The 23,628-nt window shown below is 34.1% G+C and overlaps 1 protein-coding gene and 1 pseudogene across 1 annotated transcript; both read right to left on the bottom strand.

The window, feature by feature from the left end:
- Positions 1-240: 240 nt before the first annotated feature.
- Positions 241-1,293, bottom strand: LOC120330375 (aminoacylase-1 pseudogene; annotated as a pseudogene).
- A 2,148-nt stretch (positions 1,294-3,441) lies between these two features.
- LOC120330215 (integrin beta-1-B-like) lies at positions 3,442-23,628 on the bottom strand. Its single transcript, XM_039397079.2, has 18 exons — positions 23,480-23,628; positions 23,047-23,129; positions 22,010-22,127; positions 21,273-21,362; positions 20,369-20,597; positions 18,700-18,880; positions 16,457-16,618; positions 15,568-15,663; positions 14,933-15,037; positions 14,289-14,402; positions 12,374-12,533; positions 11,333-11,513; positions 9,677-9,762; positions 9,090-9,274; positions 8,430-8,576; positions 7,575-7,704; positions 5,947-6,113; positions 3,442-5,077 (listed from the first exon to the last, which is right to left on the bottom strand). Exons 1-18 carry the CDS (start codon positions 23,535-23,537, stop codon positions 4,994-4,996), a joined length of 2,376 nt encoding a protein of 791 aa, XP_039253013.2. The 5' UTR covers positions 23,538-23,628; the 3' UTR covers positions 3,442-4,993.

Genomic DNA, 23,628 nt, shown 5'->3' with positions numbered 1-23,628 from the left:
ATTTTCCCTTACACCCCTGCATTGCGTAATAGAATGTACATATATTACAATAGCAGAAAATGATAATAATATATTGTTGATATTGACTTTTTATAAAATATTGTTTACAGTAACGGCGACATTTAATCATAATTAACAATATACAGTAATATTCAACATAAGATGGCGACAATTATGGGTTGGTGCAATTCGCAAAATTTCCTCCAATCTAAAATATAAGCGTAATCAAATTTCCATATTCTATTGAAATGTCAAGTTCGCCAAGGCAGGTATCAAGTCACAATAAACATCGATTCCCTCCAGAAATATTTTTTCGTTAAGATATTCATCTCTTTCGTACATCACCATGGTTGTGTTTCGCATTGGACTAAAACCGATCACTTGATATCCGGCTTCTCGTAGAAAACGCCCATCAGAGAATGCACAGAAAATTTCTTGTAAAACCTCCACGTTTCTTTGTCGAAGAGTAGTTACAAACGTCTTCCACCACAGGCTATCGGTAGGGGTTGTTTTTTGGTTTGTATTCTTGTTCAAAAATTCATATGTTACGTCATCTCCCGCCTCGTGGCACCATGTTTTAATTTTTTCTTCAAATTTATGTAAATTGACTGTTGGCGGGATTCGAATATCAAAAGCAGCCGTGAATTCGTCGGGTACAGCGTTTGAATGAACTCCACCATGAATGCCAGTCACATTTATAGTAGTAAAGTCACCCAAACGTTGACAATGATTACCTTTGAACCGTTTTTGCTCCTTGTTGCGGTAATCCGTGAAAGATTTAATGACTTTTTGCACCTTATCGCAAGCTGTGTCATCAATAAACATGGCTGCATGCCCGGCATTACCACGACATTTAACATGAACCCACCACGGACTTCTTTCTCCGTAGAAAACATAATATTTATTATCGGGACATGCTAATCCTTCGTCTATTACTACACCGACATTCATTGCTTTAAATTCTGGAGTGTGCACGAACAATGCCATACCAAGAGTCCCATTGTTTATTTGTTCGTCCGGTACAAATGACAAGTGCACAGTCCGCTCGAAGCTGGTATTACGTAATATTTTTAACACGCGAACAGCTTCTAAGTATTGGATACTGACGCTTTTCATGTCTTGAATTCCCATTCCGTATATGTTGCCCTTTTCATCTTTATAAGCGGACCATGGATCACGGGCCCAGTTTTGCAAAACTGCAGATCCAACATCGACGTGGGAATTCAATAGAACTGATGGTAGGTCGGGATTTCGTCCAAATAGTGTCATTACAACCACTTTTCGGTTCTCCATTATTTGAACATGCTTTACCTCCAGCTGTAATTCCTTCCCATACAGGTCCAGAAAATTTATTATACTATCGTAGTCTGGGTCTGGATGATCCGTTTTAATTCTAAGGTATTTTCGGAGGTTCTCTACAGCCAACTCAGTGTTGAATCCAACATCCCGAGCAGTAGACGAGGTACCGTTGGTCAATTGTTTACAGTGTGTGCCATTCATTGCTTGACTATTATAGTTGATATTCATTTACTTTGGAAGAAGTTCGAAAGATTATTCTTCTGGCTATATCATATATATATATATTAATTTTAGCGTGACTTTCTTCAAAGAGAGAAGATATCTTAGTAACATGATATACGAGTGAAAGCGAAAAATTTAGGCTGTTAACGCAACATTGCTTTACCTCTCTACTAATCGATACAGTATTGAAGACCGTGTCACAACACTCCCCCCCCCCCCACTCTCTGTACTATTTCTGACTATAATCTTTCTGAAATATCAGTGAAATCAATAGCAATCACACGAGTTACTCCAACAAACAATTGAGGTAAATCGACTCCACCGATTTAGTCAATTATCATGGCCATTGCCGACTAACGTTACATATATTGGTGTTAGTCTACTCTGGCATAATGAAATAAAGCATATTTACTATCCGCAACAGTAGACCGAGTTCATTTTAATTCGCAAACTACTTATAATAGAAGCATGATATCAGTTAATTAATAACGTTTTATGAGTTGTCACGTCTGTTTTATGAAAACTAATAAGAATGGTTTGAATAAACTGTTCGATTATAAACTGATGAGATTATGTATGATTAATTCGCACCAAATATCATTTAGTTTTAGGCTACTGCTATAATAAATGCTGACTAGTAGGCTATAACACCTAGTCTAAGCCAGCAGTGTCAAGCCTGGTTGAGCTAAGGATAATAAAATATCATTTAAATCTCGAAAGAGTGGAGAGCCGATAAAACGGCCTAATCGTGGGTTGTATCAAGGCATTTCATCTCGTCCGGTTATCATTCGGATCACCCTGCGACGAGAGAGAGGTACAGTACCTAATTATTCTTTACGAACCCATGCGATGACAAGTTTATTCCGAACGCTTAGCACGATAATTCACAAAACAGCTTGGCAATTTGAAAAACGACCTACGGGGGTCGCCCCAGAAGTGTCAGACAGACAGTCCCCGAACTCGTAATAGGACTAAAATGAGGAAAATCGGAATAAAAATATGGCCTAACCTGGTACACACACTACGGGAGTCCCCTCACGGCAACCTGTGAGATACCGACGTGTGTATGTTGGCAGTTTACAATTCGATTTTAAACTAATCAATTGACTCAGCGGTGTGGCGGCGCATCGTGCTAAGTTTCTAAACCAGTGTTGGATAATTACGTGTGAAAGAACTGCTGGACCCATCGCCGCTGTAGCTTACTCCTCTGGCGTTTGAAACACAAGCACCAAAATGGTGTGTGAAATCTGGCCCTTGAACCTACATATCATTCTAATGTGTATTCCCTTGACGATCGACCTCAGAAAGTTTCTTTCTATACTAGACCATCCGATCCCAATATTGTGGTTTTCGCGAGTTGGCGCTCACCGATTGTCTTACCCAGTATTTAACTATCATTTTGATTCAAAATACGTAACAAACCGCTATTACCGGTGGCTAATATTAGGCTAGCCCAGTATATCAGGCAACTTCACAAAAAGGACCATCAATTGAGATTTTTGATGTATATAAAAAAGAAATTGTGGCTCGAGAAAACCTCTTGACCGAGTTGACGGAGTAACGCCTAAATTACCAATTCCACTGATATCCCATTGTTCATGCGCGATTTCTCCATTCACAGAACCTACTAGGGTTATGCATAGCACGGCGCTATAACTATTCAACCGTCAGGTAAAAATAACGTGCTCTGTCCCCAGGTCATCTATCATCAAATTAACGGTCATTGCTATTTTTGGTTGCGTGCAGCCTGCGTTATGCCCGCGGGTATCTCGGCGTTTTGTGGTCTTTTTCCAACTAGTGCCCACAAGCCATTGATCATTTTGCTAATTCTTTTCCATGCCTCTGTCTAGCAAAAATTCTTTTACGTTTCTACTGCACATATTACAGCAATCCCAATGCTCAGGCCGATAAGACTAAAGGTTATTTGCGGGGAATGACATTCATTATTAGCTTATATTGGTAAATGTGGCTTAGTTCATATAAAAAGCAACAAAAAAGAAATTTTGGACTTCCAGAAGTATGCGCACCAAGATGGCGCATAACCTGAACATAGTATGCGTGTACCGGTTAGGATTCAGGTTGTGTGACATCTTGGTGCGCATACTTCTAGAGCACCGAAATTTTTTTAGCATCATCAAAAGGAGATTTGGTATGACAGTTAAAATACAGAAGTAGCATGTGGCGAATCCAAAATGTGCATTGATGAAAGACATAACTGCGCCCCTTCCCCTAGATTTCCAGTTCATATTATAATAAAACTGTAAAAGAAATTATTCAAGTCACCGCTATTTGAAAAGTTGGCAGAGTAAAAAGAAGAGTTAAAGTATATAACACTACGATGAACAACTGTGACATACATATAATATAGAGTTACTGGAATATGGATAAGGCCGGGCCTGTTACAAAAAGCAACGAAATATTAAGCGAATAGACATATATACATAAAAGGAAAGGCAGTATTTGTAGTGTAGCACGGAGCGTCTAATCTTGGGAAATGGCGACAGATGCCAGAAATTTTCAAGGAGGGAGGGGGCTACTGTAAGAGCTAGCGGGTCCGCGTTCAAGAGTTGTGAGGAAAAAAAGGGGGGGGGGCAACCCCTGGGTACGATATAGATTTATATGAAAAAAATAACGCTATTTATTTGTAAGAACCAAAAAACTAATTTAGATATATTGATCCAAATTTTATTCAAGAAGCCCGAAGTAAAAAGCATGTCATAAAAGGACTAAACAGAAAAAACGCAGAATTAACAGGCCCTTTCGTACTCAAGACATTTAAAATGGGTTTTTTGTGTGGTAGTTAATTACATTTCCCTAAATACATCGCCACTGGTATTACAAGAACAAACATGGTAACATGCAAACATTTAAAAAGAAAAAAAAAACATAAGATGTAAGCTTACAACTAGGATTTCATATTAAGTTGTAATGAATCGAGCATGATCAGACATAGATTTAAGTGAATGTAACCAAAATAAAAAAAATGCCAGTCATAAATCTTTCAAACATCCTAGAAAATCCAAATTAGTACGGCCAACCATGAAGCATCAAGAAAATACCTCGAGCTGCCGAGATAAAATTTCACACAGAGGTTAGGGGGAAAATATGTTAAAAAATAAATTGCAACTGAAAAATTATTAATTTTGTGTAGGTCAGATAGACTTAAAATTTCAAGATGACGTAGCACCTTAAACCTCGGTAAGCACATGATTAAGCTAAGTATATGATAACATCCAATAAAATAGAGTGCAATACATATAAAAGCGTACCGAAGAAGCGTTTCGCGATGTTGTCTCTCGATTTGCAAGATCGTAAATACAACAGATCAACATCCAACAGAGAATCAATCATCCACAGGTACCGTTGAAAAAGCAAAGACTTTGGCCAAATTAACCTTTCAGCTGGATTTGCTAAGGACCATGCATAATCGAGTATAAGTCAGTTCATTTTTTATAGTTTTATCATTGAATGCTCACAATTGTGAAGATGGTTTCCCACCTTTATAAGTAGGATTCTGGAACGTGGATGTTGCACTCTGGAAAATGGGATTTCCGCCCTGAGAAATAAATAATGGTGTTTTATTCTATAATAATTCATTTTTGATGAGATAAGATTTATATATTCATCCCGGGGAGAGGAAAGGCGATAAAACGATTAGATCATATGACGAACCACAGCCTCCGTCCGGTTACCAGTCCATGTCGGGTATGGGATTAGTTCGTGAGCAAGGACTTGTTTCAGATGCATGAACTTGATGGTGGAGGAATCCGTAACCGAACAGCAGTTACGTAAAGCACCCTACGACAGCGAGGAGTCCAGGATTCATCTCGCATATAATTAACCCCACATGAGATTCAAACCTGCGAACTCACGCAGGGTAATCAGAGGTGCGGTAGAGAGTTTATTAATAGCGCTTAGCATGATGCGCCACACCGCCGAGCCGTATAAACACAAACATAAAAATAATATGAAATGTTCTTATTACACTACAGTTAATGACTATGACATTTATCACAATGTTTGTGAGCGTCACCTATGACAAGATGTTAATTGCTCAACATGAATCACTCGCATGACAAGTTTGGTAATTTTTTGACATTGTATTTCTGTCTGAAAACAAATTTTAAATATCATATTTTTACTTTTCTAAATATTGGCTCAAAGGGGGGGCTGGGATAAGAAAAGTCCTAAACCGCAATACTGAAGTGGAAATGCCAAAAAATGGTTTGGTTTGATCATGGTTTTATCAATATTGGTGTTGAAGTCTTATTTACAAATTTCAAATGATTTGAAGGAAATTGAGAATCTCTCTCTGTTTTTGCATAGTTTTTGACAGTGTGGAACACATTAGACAAGTGGGACGCATGTGACGAGTGGGACAAATAGGCAACAAGGGACAAGTGCATTGCGCAATAAATGACATACCGATTCCCATTTAGCTCCTTGAACTTCCTTTTGCCATTGTTTATATTCCCTTGCATCCTTGATAGAAGTCAGTAGTTTCCATATCAGAAGAATAGCGAGTCCAATACCAACAATGGCTGCTATTATACCAATGATAATGTACATAGGGTTGGCATAGACAGGACAGACTGAATATAAAATAAATGAACATTTTAAATCATTTATCAGCTGAACTATGTTGGTCGTTGAATTGGTCGAATGCAGTTTTTTACACTAGTCAAATTTAAATAGATATTTGGGCTTAAAGAGTAGTAAAAAATTGCTATTTCAAAAATAAGATACTGATAAATAAGGAAAATTCCAAAATATTGCCTCTTAAGTGAAGTTTGTCCATACAGGTCAAATTTATGCAGTGTGGACCAAGAATATATGTTATGTTACTGTAGCAAATTAGGTAAATTCTAGAATACTGATCTTGAATTAAATAACTGCAAGAACACGATTAATACAATTAGGATGCCCCTCAGCATAAAAATTTCTTGTCAATTTATTTACAGTTAAAAACTTTTCGTAAAATATAAAATTCCGTTTTCTCAACCATTACTTTTTTTTAAAAACCAAAAATAAATAGGTTTTTTCGAATAATAAAAAATAAAATTTAAAAACGATTAAATAAAACTGTTATTAAACCAACATACGGAAATAAGAGAACGAATAAATTTCATGACAGTTTTATGCCTGTTTGAAATTATAATTTATAATAGAAAATAAAATAAGAATAATGGTACAAAAACTAGAATGAATAAAATTATAAAACAAAAAAAGTCTACTTGCTAAAATTATAAAATAATTTTCTAAAAAAAAAAATACAAAAATGAAATAAACGATATGAAAAATAAATCAGTCATTACATATCAAATGATTTCTTTTGAATCTGTAAAAATAATTATTGTAGTTATTTCATTCATTTTCTTGATTATTCATTTTCATAGACAGTGATACAAAAACTGGATACAAATGGAAGCCGTGGGGATTTTGACTTTTGTATCAAGAAAATCATTTCGAAAATTTAAACCAGGAAGTTTATAAGGTACCAATCACTAACATGTCAATATAACTGAGAACAGTTTAAAACAATATTACAGGAGCTTTTGAAACAATTGTGTATTTTTTATACTAATGTGATGTGATGAATCTAAGATAGTACGAACATATCATTTATGCATATGCCCTTCATTGAAGTCATCTACAATGCTCTTTCTAAATCAGCGGTTCCCAAATGGTGGGGTGAACCCCACAAGTGAAGCGTAGACTTTTTTGAGGGTGCGTGAAGCTTATTAACAACAAAAATATTTGTTAGATTTGATCTTGCCCGCTTATTTTTGATATTAACATTTAAATTTTTTTTATTATTATTTAGGTTCCATCCATGTATTTTTAACGAGCTTTTGAATAAATCAACATACCTGTTAATTGAAGCTTATTGTTAGCTAGTTATTTTTTAGGTGGGGTGCGAGACTTGATAAATTGTAAATGGGGGCGCAGCTTAAAAAGTTTATGAACCACTGGTCTAAATTAATACTTTTCAATCCAATAGTGAAAAAATTTAATATGGATTAAAGAGTTTGGATATATTTTGAGACACAAACCTTGTGTATCCGGGTCGGTATCAATTTGAATTATATCTCCATCTTTGTTGTACCAAAACCAGAAAGTACAATCGTTGTATTCATCTACTTCTTGACAACTGCCTCTATGCATACTCGATCCACCATTGAGCTGTAAAACAAAATATCTTCGCTGGACGAAAAATACAAACTAAGTGTGTGTCGTAAGCGAGCCTGGTTCCTTTCCTAGTTAAATGTTGGGCAAAACTATGTTCAAATCCCGTGCCCCCCCCCCCCCCCTCACCCAGGTACAATAAATTGGATTAGCTATGCTGAACTGGGAAGATTAGGGTCTGTCCACAAATACCAGCTCTTTATATCATTAGCTATCAATAGATGCTTTTACAGGGCCTTGTTCGAAAAGAAAGGTGGTAGAGGTGCTGCAGTGAAACTTTCCTTCGAGAAATTGATACATTTTAAAAAAAATAGTTCATGATACAATAGTCATAATTACGAATATAAAAATGCAGAAAAAGACATTCAGACTAAATTTTAAGAATCTAGTTGACCTAAAAGGGGAATTTGTGGGATAAATGTGCCCACTGTTTATCCTTTTATAAATTAACGTTTTAGTTTTAACTAAAATTCGTTAAATCCATTACTCCAGCCATGATGTAATAAAATGCCCATGCTGGATTTATATCCTTCCAGGAATGCGGAAGCTAACAATATGAAGGCAGCTTCCTCTAAGTAGGCTTCTTCAGAGCAAAAATTGCAAGTAAACTGCCAGCTGTTTTCACACTATGACGTCGTGTTATCAGTAACGAGGCTCTATGCAAACCTCTATTATCATATAAAAAACTAATATTTTTGTAAACCCCAATAATCCATACTTACATAAGTAATATTGTATTGTTTACAATGGTCGCAAAGTGTTGCGTTCTTTTCAAATTCTTTTCTGTTTCCATAAGCCAAACATTGCACACATTCCCTATGCAGAGTACAAAGCTGCTGCGGAGAAATCTCACAAAACTGCCCACGATACTGAAAAATAAAAATTAATTCAGAGTTATTTTATTTATAATTAAAGCGAACTTGTTGCAATCTTAGATATTAGGGGGAATCTTTATATTAAAAAAAACAAGCAATGCAATATAAAAGATGTTCTCCTTTACATAAAATAAAATCGCAAAATTTTTTTTCATTCCAATATTGGGTCCCTACGATTTGAAAACAATGTTAATAACAGTCTTCTTGCGACTTCTTCCATTTTTGACATCTGGAGACAATAAGTTAAGTTCTTACATAAAATATTTTATGTTTTTGTAAATTTTTGACAATTTGCCTTTTCTCTTGAATTTTCTTTACAGATATTTTTCCAAAAAAATCCATTCTAATATCTCACTGATGCTAAATCGACAAATACAGTATAGATTTGGAACTAATATAAATAGTATCTTACTAGCTTCACATTGAGTGAGTTGCACGCAATTTAGGTGTAAATAGGTTTGCTTTATTGATACCGATTATAAAAATACCCCTAAATCTTAAACTCACTTCGAAACCAGATTTTGTTACATTGCAAGTACATTTTCCGCATTCACATTTCCCAGCACCGTGACAATACCCACTATCTGGTGAATTTTGATCAATACAACCACTTTTATCAGCTGTGCATTCACATGCCTTGCCACTCCAACCCTCATCACAGACACAAGCCCGACAATCGCATGTGCCATGACCTAGAAAAAGAAAACAAACATTTTTATTTGAAATTATAGATATAAACTATATATACTTGTCCAGAAAGAGTTCAGATTTTAAGTTAGTTATATATGGCGAATTTCACATAAAAATAACACGTCATTTTAAGCAACTAAATCTGTATTGGTTAAGATAAGATGAATAAATAAAGATTCCAAGCACTCTTAAAATGGGAAATCAGTAAACAAAATAAGCTCTACACACTTTTACAATAGTTCTTTACGTTGATACGATTGATTTTCCTTTTTTTTTCAATATGATTTCAATATAATTTTTTTCATGACTTAAAAATATTATGACCATTTCCAAGTTCAGGTAAACTGCAGTCCAAGATAATAAAAAAAATTTTATGCTTGAAAACTGTATATGTATATCCTTACCGTTGCAAACTTTTCCATCAATTCTATCACATGAAGTATTATCGCACTGACAGTATTGACCATCAATCTTTCTTTCAGGAGATTGCCTGATAAGAAAAAAAAATGAAGATAACAAACAGTGGAAAAATTCAACAAACCAGATAAAATACCTTTTGAAGTCAGGTTTCCAATTTACTGGAGAAATTAATTTCCTTACCTAATTATAATCAATTCAAATCCAAATTTTCAATTAAATGTAACAAATACAAAATTCCAATTCAGAAGTCATTTCATAGCAAAAATGTTTGATAAATTATGTTCTCATCAAAAGTTTCGAGACAAGTACAGTTACTATCCTGTGCCCATCACATCACAAAAAACGAAATAAGTTCGTTATTACTTATTGTTAAGAAAAAAATATTTGTCTTTCAAATCTAATATCTTCACATGGCTATTGACTTGTCTATAGCCTTGTTCTGAGTGAAACTCTTAGTACACATATAATATGAGTCGCCAGCAATCTTTCCAGTTGTATTTTAACTCAGAAAAACAGAGGATAGAGTCAGACCCAATACTTCCAATAGATGAAGTATATAAAATGTAGAATTGCAATATGTGGCAAACTCTATGTTGTACTATATATATATCAGTGGTTCCCAACCATTTATGGCCCGTGTGCCCCTTCCTGATGCTTTTAGCACTCTTGGGCCCCCTCCCCTGTTTATATTTCCAGTGGTATTTATTTTGATTGATTAGATTTCAGATTGAATCATGTTCAAACAATTCATGCTCAACAAAGTGAAAACAACCTGTGAAATTACAGGGAGTCCTCGACTTACGACGCAGTTCCGTTCCTGAGACTCAGTGTAACCCGAATTTCAGTGTAAGTCGGAACATTATACTGTACAGTGGTACAGTGCATGAATTACTCTATACACATCGTACTGTATTGTAAAGTAAGGTACTGTACACTAATAAAATGTACAAATAATGCAAATAAGAACTTTATTAGAAAAACAGAAAACAATTCCACATCACGTGAATAAAAGCAAACACTGTACAGTATCTTAACATCTTTTTTTTGCTTTGAGTCCATAACAAAGGGCAAAAGTAAAAAAAACGATCAAACAAGTTACGAAAAAAACGGCTTAAACAACCAAAACGACATACAGTATCACTGGAACTGTGTACAGTAGGCTACTGTACTGTACCATGTGACTGAAGCTTAGTGATTATTCGTTTAAAATCGGAATAGTTCGCAATTGGTCACCTCATTTACGATGTATATAACGTAAACCAATGAGCCCAGAGCACTGATTTTCTTGATCACAATGATCCAGTTTATAGGCTTAGATATTACAGTACAGTATTATCTTTCATATCTGTATATGTTCGTAAAGCGCGTTCGTAACCTCGAAACAGCGTTATGGAGTGCGCGTTTGTAACCTCGAAACATTGTAAGTCGCGACCGTCGTAACCCGAGGACACCCTGTACCTTATTTAGCTAATGAAACTAGAAAGAAAGAGGTTTTTTGTCAGGAAAAAGGTAATATCAGTTTTACGTCTAGCAATTAGCATTATGGTCCCCTTGAGGAGCCACTGGGCCCTGGTTGGGTACCGCTTGTATATACTGGAAGTGTTTTATATTGGAAAAATGAGGTCACCAATGTTACATACTTGCAAATACATTGTCCACAAATGCATTCTCCTCTTCCACTGCAAACGACTTTCGAATCAGGTTGTGTACAATTATCCAGATAAGATTCTGTGCTGGTTAAATCTTTCTTGTCACATGAACAATCCAAACCCAAGTAATCAGGCTTGCAGACACAGGCACCACATTCATATGCACCATTACCTGGAATTTAAATGAGATTTTTGTTGCCATTCTCTATTCAAAATGAGGTAAAGTTCAGTTTAATAACTGGGATTCCAAATTAGTTCGACTGGTATTTAAAAGCAAGAGAGCAATGCTCAAAATACATGGCAGTCAAATGATTGATATGGCCACTGCAATGAGCGAGAAATTCCAGCAAAACAAGAATAAAGAAACAGTAAAACAAAATTAATAGTCTTCTTCCATATTCAAGTATTAATAATTTAAAATTGAAGGCAATTTTTTTTACAATCCCAATAATAACGATTTAGCAAAAATGACTAATATGTCCACCGCAATGCCTGCAAAATTCGAGCAAAATGTTAAAAATCATGAAAAAAAACAGTAAAAAACAAAAGTAATATTGTTCTTACATATCTGAGTATTAAAAATTTGAAATTGAAGGCAAATTTATTTTACAATCCCAACAATAAAGATTTAGGAAAATAATTCATATAATAATTCAAATAATATATTCACTTTATGCCCAAAAATGTTTCCAGAAATTTGGATATTTGAATCGACTGCTCTCAGTAAGGTTGTCATTTCCATTCGTATTAAAAAAATTACTTTTAAATCACAATTCTTTCCATATATTTCAATATAATTTATCATTTGATTTACACATTTCATCACATCAAAACAAAGTATTTAATAGATCACCAGACATGTTTGAAAAACAGCTATGAACAAAAAATAATTTTCAAAAACTGCTAAATTTCAATTTTATTTGAAGGACAAAATCTTTTCCTATGTATTACTTTGATGGTGAAAACAATAAAATGAAAAATTTTCATGTTGCAACTCGTTCAAAGCCTTATTTACAAGAAACTAAAACTTACCAGAACAGTTATTCAATGGTGTAAAATCTTCTGAGCATTGACATTCACATAATGTACTGATGTCAACCTCAACCTCTTCATTGTAACCAAATATATTGATTTTCATTTTCTTCGTGCCGGTAAAACATTCATTTGTTTTGATGCTCATTGTGAAATTGACCTGTTAATAACAGTTATTTTATTAACTTTTTTAATGACAGTGTGAGTCAGAGTCTGGTGTTGGTATGTTTTAAATGATAATGAATAATGGATAATCAAAACTTGAATTCTTCAGAGTCAGAATTTTAAACTTGCCATGGTGATACTGATAATCAAAGTCCACTTCTTTGACAGGAACTAAGTAAGCAATATGTACCCCAGTTTCATAATCAAGTCACCTAATTTTTGATAAGATGAACATTGCGAAATCTTGTGCAACCCAAGAATACTTGACTGACTCAAATACTAAACTGCAACTTATTGCAACAGAATCAAATCACAAATATGAAACAATCATTTAACACATAATCTTGACTGAAAATAAAATGCTTTTGTTATATAAATTTGGTTTACTTTATAAGCTGGAGTTTTGAGTCGAAAATTCAGAGTGGGAGTCGTTCTTTAAAAGGCTCATTATATAGATAGATATCACATGTCTATCAATATGGAAGTAACTTTTTTTTTCGCTTACTTTACATCAAGTTGTGTAGAGGGACGGAAGCCTATGGGCAGGGGGTATATTTACTTGGCTAACACAGACAGTCCCGAACTCTTAATAGAATAAAAATAAAGAAAATCGGAATAAAATTATGGCCTAACCCTAACCTGGTACACATACAATGGGAGTACCCATTTATGACCCATACAATCCATCATTCAAAATAGCGTATTACGAATTATGTTGAAATTTACAAACGCAAGTTTCGGAATTAGATAAAGAAGTATTATTAAGGAAATGTTTTGAGCAAATATCCAACCAGTAAACTTCATACATAATTCATTTTGTTTACAAAGATGATTATCCAGTCAAGTTTGTGAGAAATAAAGTGAATAAATGAAAAATAGGAATAATCAAATTGAAACTGAGGTAATTGTTGATTTGAATAATAAAATAGACATTCCTAAAAATTTTGTATTGTTAAATTCAGAATTGCTGTTTTTTTGATTGAAATTTTAATATTTTCCACAAAAATTGCTTAAATTAAATTTAATATTCAAAATATTTAATCCTAAAACAAAGAATTTGTGGATATGATGATCAAGCACTGGGTCTTTTGAACTGGTCCCACCCCCTAAGAGGACACAAGCAAGATGGTGGGTACTATTTGCCATGAGTATATTAGTCTAAAACAGATTGACTTCGATTTGTTCAAATTTTCGACTGTAATGCAGCTATTCTTCTGCTTTCGTTTATTGGTTTTCAATTCCAATATAGGTTTCAAACCACAAACCTACCAAATCACCCAGTGTGTATTAAATCGGCTGGGCAATGCAAAATCAGAAAGATTCCAGACCTAAAGATATTAGCTGGCTACTTAAACAGAGCCTTGTTCAGAGTGGTAACAGGTAATAAACAAATTCAGATTATCAAACTATTATTTTCATATAATACTAATAGAGATGATTTATATTTAATAGGTTTAATAACATACTGTAAATCCTGTACTTGTATGTGTACCAGGTTAGGGTTAGTTAGGCCATAATTTTATTTCGATTTTCCTTATTTTAGTTCTATTACGAGTTCTGGAACTGTCTGTGTTACTTGTTAGCCAAGTGAATATACCCCCTGCCCATAGGTTTCAGTCCCTTCAAAGAACTTGATGTAAAATGGACAAACAAAATTAGTTACCCCCATATTGGTACACACACTTCTGGAGCACCGTGAATCATATGAAAATCATTAATACCATATAAAAAACAACATATTGAAACTCACAACATCCCCAATTTTCACACCATCACATTCCAATCCTTCCCTGGTGCCAGTTAAACAATGACTTTTCTTGTCCATGACTTCAACTCCTTCTGGTAATTCAACACCCAAAACAACCTTGGAAAAGTGTAAAAAAAAATATCTCAATTATTGATATGCTCACAGTATTTAAGCGAAATACAAAAGTAATGCCACTAAATAACAAAGTAATAGACATGGATGGAATCGCAATCTTTAAACAATAAAGAAATGTGAATATCCAAAATAAAGCAGGAAAGATCAAATATAACTAATATTTTTTATCTTTAATCCGCTGCACGACCCCTTAAAAAATTGTCCACAAATGCCCCCCCCCCCCCCTTGTGGGGCACCAAAACCACCGTACTAGTGGCGAGACTATAGAATGATTTATACTGCTATTTGAGCGGTTTGATGTCTTTGCTTTACAATTTCACAAATTTTATTCTGTAATGTTTCTCCTGATAACAATCAGACATCTCAGACAAAATGTAACAAAATGAAAATCATGAAAGTGTGATGCAATACCTTTGAAACACTCAATATAATATATACTTCATTAAAATAATTGATTGTGATATCAAATTTACAAATTTAGATAAGTATGCCTGTGTAAAATTGGTTCTTACCGTATCTTTAAGAGCATTATAGGCATCTTGTATCAAGTCAATAATATTAGATGAATCAGCTGTCAGTTCGCCGACTGCAGATTTCGGAATTAAATCTTGAAGTTTCTTAAAACAGAATATTAAAATTTAGGTAGTTGATAGTAAGAGTTTATGAAGTGCAAGGAAATACATATATAGAAATAGATCAGTGGTAAAGCGTGAAAATGTTGGTATTTGTACTTGTACGAGAAATGTCATATTTATGGATAACGGATCAATTAATAAATTGAAACTTTTTCATTTATGATTTGTTCTCTTAGTCTTGTTTCATGTAAAGTTAAAAGCTTTTGACATAATTTATTAACAGCAGTATACTCATTGGTTTCCTCTAGCTAGAATTCACACCACGGTGTTAACATGTACATGCTAATAACTTAAACAAATAAAGACATATTTTGATAGGTTTTGCTGAAATTAGGTTTTCACAGTCAGTCGTATAAAAATTTTCAATTGAAACCAGTGACATTTATTTGTTTCATGTACAAATAGTATTTGTTTGTTTCATTATTATATACAGGTATCAATATTTTTGCATTTAAGCAAAAAAAATTATACAGCACTTAAATTGTATATTTAATAAAACATTCCTAAATTACCTTGTATGTAGTAATAACTTCCTTTGTGACGGCAAAAATTGGTTGAATATTAAAATCATTTATTTTCTGTACCAAGTGTCCAACTGAGGGATAATCCTGAAAATAATCATATCAATTACCGCAGAGAACAAAACTCCAAGTTTCAGGAGGCATGCTACTACTGACATGTTGAGTTTGGCATGTCATTATTGATATCCGAGTCGGAAATTGAGGCAAGAGTAAAATTTTCAATTTTCTAGGATGAAATTCAAAATTTTTTTAATTTTTAATCATGATAATCGGAGTAAAAATTCATAAGAATATGTGTAAAAGGCATTATCGATAAAAAATTTAAGATGGCATTTGTATGCCAATGCTTATGTCATCAAAATTTGGTTTTATTGAGGAACGGAGTTAGAATCGGAGTCAAAAGTTTTTTCAGTTGGGAGTCGGATTTGTTTTTAATAGGTTGAGAGTTCAGAGTCAGATGGGTGCTCCCGAAGTATGCGAACCAAGGTTAACAGGTTAGGCGATAATTTTTTTCCAATTTTCCTTATTTTAGTCCTATTATCAGTTCGAAGACTAGCCAAGAGCCTCCCGTAGTATTTATACCTAAAATTATGGCCTAACCCTAACATAATACACATATTACATTCCGATGTCCGCCATCTTGGTTCGCATACTTCGGGAGCCCCGTCAGAGGTAAATTAACTCCAACGTCTTTTGACCATAACATTTAACACAGAGGTTACTACGATCTGGAGAGGTAACCAAAACAGTCACACAAATTATGCATTAATCTCTAACAATATTTCCAAGAATTCCGCTATACCACAAAACAATATCATATAAAACTGGTTTAATATAATTTTAAAGATTTTCCAAATTCCCCAAATAATCTATAACTTACCATTTCGTTAGCTTTGTAATATTGGCCTCTGCCATCGAGATAACAATGCCCATCATTTGGAGCGACAATGCCACCAAGTTTTCCATCCCCAGCATAATGGAATCCAGCATCAGTGACGTAAACGAGCAGATGGGTTGCCTCTTTCCTCCATTTGATAAAATCCTGTAATATAAATATTTGATACAAAAAACCTGATAATTGGATCAAATAAATTTGAATAGTAGTTCAGTTCTAATCAGTCCGAAACGAATCTAATATTCAAATTCGAAATTCATTATATTCGGTATGGTAAATTTTAGAATTCGGGAATGATTTAAATTATAAGAATTCAGAATATCTTTGTTTGTATATTAGGGATTTTAAGTAGGTCAGATTAAAACGCATGATATCTTAACTGCTAGAGTTCAATCAACACAGAGAAAACAACGACTTTTAATTTGTTGTTTGAGATATGATCAACACACTTCTTGAATATATTTTCAATGGTATAATACAGCGTTTCCCAACCTTTTTTGGTCGCGGACTAATTTCTCACCGGCGAAAACCTTCGCGGACTCAAGGTGCGTTTATTGCAACCGTACTCTGTATCTCACGAAGGCGAGGTTGAATCTGCTCCAAATTGCATGTGCATTCATCATATCTCGGACCAAAAGCCTATTGATTTTGGATGAATTATGTCGTATAATTAGCGAGTTATTAATTAATTAGTGATGGGACACGCGGTGTCACTATAGAGTCATGAATCGAAACCGCAGTTTCGATCGATATTCTCGTATTTAGTTTTGATACATATTCTTAGAGATCTTGCAAATTTGTTATCGTCGTTAGAAAAATCCTACTATCTGCTATAATTTCCAGAAAGTACAACTTGATTTAGTACTTATTAAAAATATATTTGAAGTATATTTGTAAATCAAAAATACAACCTTGCTTTATTATTAATTTAATGGTGATCATTTTAATCTGCGGTTGTGTGGACGAAATAAAAGCAATACTGATCAAAAAAAAATATCATGACAATCCGTGGACACAAAAAAGCGTGGTAATGTGCCCAATTATATTTTGTTTTGATTCGTATTTTTGTGAATTCAACAAATCTGAGCTGTTCGTACAATACTTACGGCGCTCCAGTACTGTACGTACCAATGTGGAGGTCTAAGGGAAAATGCCCTGGTACATATACTACAGTATCCACCGAAATTTTGCGATTTGCAATGTCTAAAGAAGTGTTTTTAATCGGTCGCGTACAATCATAAAACAAAAGTTATGGTGTTCTCCGTTTTATTTTCAGTTTTTTGTATTGCCGCTTTTTAATTTAGAAAATTTGGGTTGCCACCCTTGACGCCTACTAAAAAAATTATTTCTCGTTGTTCGAACTCGCGAGAAACACCACGCGTGTGCTCGGGTTTTTGTCGGAAATTCGCAAGTGAGTTGTGAAATCCAATCGTTTTGACCTGTCGCGTCACCTGTTACCAAATTTTTGAATAGTGAATTGCTATTTCTAATAGTTGAATATTCGAATATATGCCCAGTCATACTCAGTAACTAGTACTAAATGACTTGATTAATGTTATGTGAATAAACTTGCTTTTTATGTTTTATGTGAATTTTAACGTAAATCGTAACTTGGCTGATAGTTAACTTTTGCAAAAACGCTTGCGGCTCGCAGTGAATTTCTGGTTGCGGACTCATTCAAATGTTTCGCGGACTCATTTGAGACCGCGGACTCGGGTTGGGAAACACTGGTATAATACCATGTAAATTTCCAATGTTTAACACGACACCAAGCCAAATTAGAAAACTGTATGATATCTGCCAACAGGAAATCAACCACAGTCAATTACAAAATAACATATGACTTCATGGCGATCTATAAATCAATTATAAACCACAAGAGTAACAACTCAGATGATGTATCAATTCCCAAAAGGGCATTTTTGAATTCTTTTCAAGTTTATTCACTATAATTTCCATCAATATATCTAGTAAAATGCAAGACACTCTGGGTAAGGCAGTGGGCACAGAATTTGATTCATTTTGCACGTCTGTGAATAAAAGCATTTCAAATAATATTATTAAAGAGCAAATTATGAATAGTCCCTTGATATATAAAACAGAGACACTTGAAAATTTAATTCACACAAATTCGAGATTGAAACACATTCGTATAAATGTATCACACAATTATCAAAACTAAATTCTCCTTACACCCTGAATTCCAATACAATATTAAATCATCTCACCTCACAAACAATAGCTTGCATCATAGCATCAAAGCCTCCTTCTGGAGAATCCAGATTAGAGGAATGATTGACAGATTTGACAGATCTCACGAATTCATCAATATCCTTAGTGAGTGGTAATTCATTGCTGAACGTGTATGTAGGTTGGCAAGGTTTATTATCAGTACATGGATTAAGACGTCTGTGAAGAAAAATATTTCATCAATTTTTTATCTAATACAAGCCGGTAGGCGCCCAGGATGTCCACTGATACATGAGGCGGCCCGCAGTTCACTGAACTATTATCATCCCCGCAATATTGCACCTAAAATGACAGCGTACTGCAGTGACCAGAATATCAAAACTGCGAGCGCTGCGCATCTCTTTGGTATCCTTGTGTGAGTGGTATACTGCGGCTTATATTTGATCATGTTCACTAACTTTCGTAAAACTCCTTGAGTTTATGGATTACCAAGATGGAAATCGGCTTGTGTATTTACTTCAGCATGAAGATAACAATTTCAGAATTTTAGTTTGAGGTAATTTACAAAATAATGGGAACAAATTGTGAAATAACTATAAATTTCTCAGCGATCGCGTTTTGTTGCTGATGCCATGGAAACGAAACACCAATTCGGACTTTAGGTGAAACACACATTACTAGGGTGACAGTATACCCCACATGAAAAATTTCACTAGATCGGCCAAGCAGTTCAGCCGCTACAGCTAAACAAACAGACAGACAGAACGACTGAGAATAAAAGGTCTCCTGGAGCGGAGATCCAATAATTAGTTAGTGCTAAAGAACGATTACTATAATTCTTTTTGTGAAATGTTTTTCACTCCTAACAGAGCTCTGGACTACAATTAAGTAATAAACAGTAACAAAACTTTTTGTCTGTGGAATTTTGACTTTGGTCAGACAAAATGTTACAGGATAATATTAATGAAAGTATTTGCGGCACTAGAGAGAATTAATACAGTTCTTTAATCAACAACAGTATAATAAATTGACTGTTTATTCTTCGACTCCTTTTTTACAGAAAGTAACTCTAGACAACTCTAACCACATATTACAAAAAGGAAACCGTTACACCAGCAGTAATAATAATATGCCTTAGCACTTAGCCAAGCCCAGGTGCTATAGATTTCTTTCTGGTATGAATAAAACAATAAATTTCAGCCTTGTTTTGATTTTTGAAGAATGGGAACATTTTATTCTGTCTTTTAATTATGTATTAAAGTTGCATATCAACCAGAGCTTTGGGGTATGGCTCGTTTCCATTAATTTTGTAAACGGAGCCGGTGCGGCCATTCCATACTTCGCTATATTTAGAGACAGGAGTAGGAAAATCGGACTTTTAAGATGATAAATAAAATTATTCACGCATATATAAAAGTTTTCGTTGTCAAAATTTGATTTTCTTCAATTTGAAAATATCTGATCACACTAAAAATTTATATTACCGGTATATTAAAAATAACTCTGATCGTACTCAAACGAAATGTCATTATGCTAACTTGATTCCAACAGAGACAACTCGTATGGCGTGTTACGATTTGTAGGGCTGTATATTGTACAATATGTAATACCGGATAATCAACATGAAATTCCGACAAATATTTGAGAAAATTAGTCTATTTATGCAAAAAGATACATTCTAAGTGAAGTTTATTAAAAAAAAATAACCTTTTTGGCACCATGGAAATATAAGGCATTACTGTCTTATCGACAAACGATCCAAAACCGAGTCTGAAATCCCTTGTAATAGAAGACATTCTATCTCCCAATTCTTTTCCAAGTTCTCTGAGTGAATCTAAATCATCTTTCATGGAGTTTGATAAATCGAGAAGATAATACAAATCCACTGGATAATCTTCAGCTTGTTTGTAAGATATTTGGATTTGAGCAGGAGATCCTGTTGGAAAAATTGCATTTTTGGTGAAAAATTTCGAACAGTTAAGGGTTTTTCTTCCAGAAGGTACCAGAATATAAAACACAATTTATATACATTTGCTTTCACTAATAGTGCCTGCTAGTCCGTTAATGATATCTAAACTTCAGTTCATGATTCAGTTTGAATGTCCAAAATGTCAGGAGAATTGAAAATCATCTAATGTTTATATATTAGTGGTGCAATGCCTTGTATTACATTTTAATAAAGTTATTCTGTAACATTTCATCTTATCAAAGTCAGACTTTCGAAGACGCGCAGTTTACGGCAAAACAATGTAACAAAATATTGAATGAGACTTGAATGAGAGGTGGAAATATATGAAGGCATACATAAAAATATTTGGCCATAAAAATTCTGTAGTAAACTATTGAGATATGTTTGTATGGGATATATAATCACCATACAAATAACTTTCATAAATACATGAGTATAATAATATATTGTAGCTTTGCAGGCAACATTTGATAAATAATATAGTGGTAACTGTGAATTTTATGGTCATAATGATACAAAAATTCATTATATGCATGCATCAGCTAGACTCTGCAAGGAAAATAACAACTTGTATCGCAGAGCTTTGGAACATATAAACTCGTAAAAATGCTGAAAAAATTGAAGAATTGTCAAAATAACTACCTGGCCTCAATTTGGCATCAATCTTTTGTGGTTTGAGTTGTGTTGCCTTCCCAACATCTGAGCTTCCAACTGATGAATGTGGGTCATCAACTTTAATGTAAAATGAAAATATGTTGAGAAAAATATTTACAAAAACAAGGCAAACAAAGACATCTGCACGTCCTCCCAGAACAAAAAAGCTATCATGACGTAGCAATAATCTTTTTTATTCGAATACTCTTCTTTATACATGCTTCATCGCTTGGCACTCTGACATAACTCGCATTTAGGTGGTGTCTCACATATTAAAATTCTATAACCTTTTCAGCAAGGTTGGCTACATCAAAAAATACATCTCGATACTAAAATATTCTTTTCAACCATCGAAGAATATTGAATCTATTCTAAATTGGGCCATCCTCAACAAAGAACATATAGAGGTCATGTATATTCAATTAGTTTTTTTTGGAAAAGCATGGAATTTAATTAAGATAAAATTTGATAATTTGTGTTGTTGCACCTGTAATTTGATCGATAAGCTTTTTTTGAGAGTTTACAAAAAACAAATGAAGGTCTTTTAGGCCATGATGACCAAATCACTGGGGAGCAGAATAATGAATTTCGAACATACTCGACCAATTTTGTACATCCGCGGCCTTGAAGCTTCGAAAATGATCCACAAACTAAATCGCTTATAAAAAGAATGACAGAATAATCTAAGTGTGGTTTTACTAGATTTAATATAATAAATAACCCACCTGTATTGTTCACAGACGATGGTGGATTCAATATGAATTCATCAGGACATTTTCCAGCCTTTAAATTTTTTGGTAAATCGCATCTCGATATAACAAGATTGGGGTTGTTTGCATATTCCTGGAATATAACAAAAAATAAATAGAAAATCCAAAGAATCGTTATAAGTTTAAATCAGGGGTTCCCAAACCGCGGCCCGGGGGCCAAAACCGGCCCGCTTAACGATCAAAAAAGGCCCGCCGAGCTCAAGTGAAATAGTGTGCAAAAGATTTTGTTTCTGCTATTTTGCGTTCCAGATAGCGCCAAGTGTTACACCATTATCACAGTTGAGGCACCTGATTATCGTAACAATTACATTATAGCGGTAGCTCAATTATTCGTATTGGGATTACATAGGGCAGTAATTTAGTTACGAACCATATAAGAAAGAGATGTCAAGACACAAAGGAAAACTAGACTCCGAAAACAGACATTTTTGGATACATAACAGCCGTGGTGAACCCCAGCTAAACCGTCGCGCACTTCTGGGCGCCACACTCTTCCGGCCCGCGAACATCCCTCCGATTCTAACTTTGGCCCGCGACTAATAAAGTTTGGGAACCCCTGGTTTAAATCTATGCTTTATGTGTAGGATAGGTCACAAACTAATATATCAGACTAGCACTAGCATACCATTACCAAACTGAAAACTGGTAATTAAATGAACAGGTTGGGGTTTTCCATATGATATGATCATATTATGAGCTATGTTCTACCATATTTCATTCTCAACGTTTTATGATATTGTTTACAAACATTTTAGTTCCATCAATACAATACTGAGTCACATTAGATAATCCAGGAAGTAATTTCCATTTCAAGTACTTCTGTAGGCTACTTCCTGAATTGAACTGTTCTTTTTTATTCAATATCTACGAGACAATTTCGATGAAAGATGAAATTGGAAATTAGGTAACATTATCATCAAAGTTATTGTTTGACTCAAAATCTACATACTTATTGAATGGAAGTTTTTTAATTGTTATTATTCAAGACTTACAGGTTGTTCACACCATCCACATCCAGCAACTTGCATGCACTCACTGCATGATTTTGCATTCTTATCTACACATGGGTTGTCACCTTGAAATATAGAAGAACTGTATTATTTTTAAATGAATGTACTGAATGAATGTAATTAAAACTCAGATATGCAAAATAAAAGTCATACTATTTTAAATACTATTTGGATAAAAAATAATGTAAAGTGAGAAATGCAAATATCATTAACAAGCATCTGAGTCAAAAATAAAGTCCAGTTTCCCTAAACAAATATATTTAGATGTCTGTTTATTGATTGTGGTCATTAATACTATAAATATCTTGATTGACAGAATGATAAAATATATAGTAAGCATTCATATGACCTCCACTCACATAACAACTGTATAAACTAGGCGCTAAAACAGTAATATGCTAATTTAAACACTTACCATTTCCATACTCAAATAATAAAACAAGCAGAAGACAAAAAGAAAAGAGAAGACGCATCTTCGCTAGTAATGAATTTTTATGATTTTCTATTTATAAAATAATATAAAAAAACACAGTATGTAGAAATCTGTCAAAATTTGAATATAGA

The sequence above is a fragment of the Styela clava genome, chromosome 12, assembly GCF_964204865.1.
Source record: "Styela clava chromosome 12, kaStyClav1.hap1.2, whole genome shotgun sequence".
In the NCBI taxonomy this organism is placed as follows: Eukaryota; Metazoa; Chordata; class Ascidiacea; order Stolidobranchia; family Styelidae; genus Styela; species Styela clava.
Note: the sequence above shows the minus strand (reverse complement) of the source record. Positions and strands in the feature narration are given on the sequence as shown.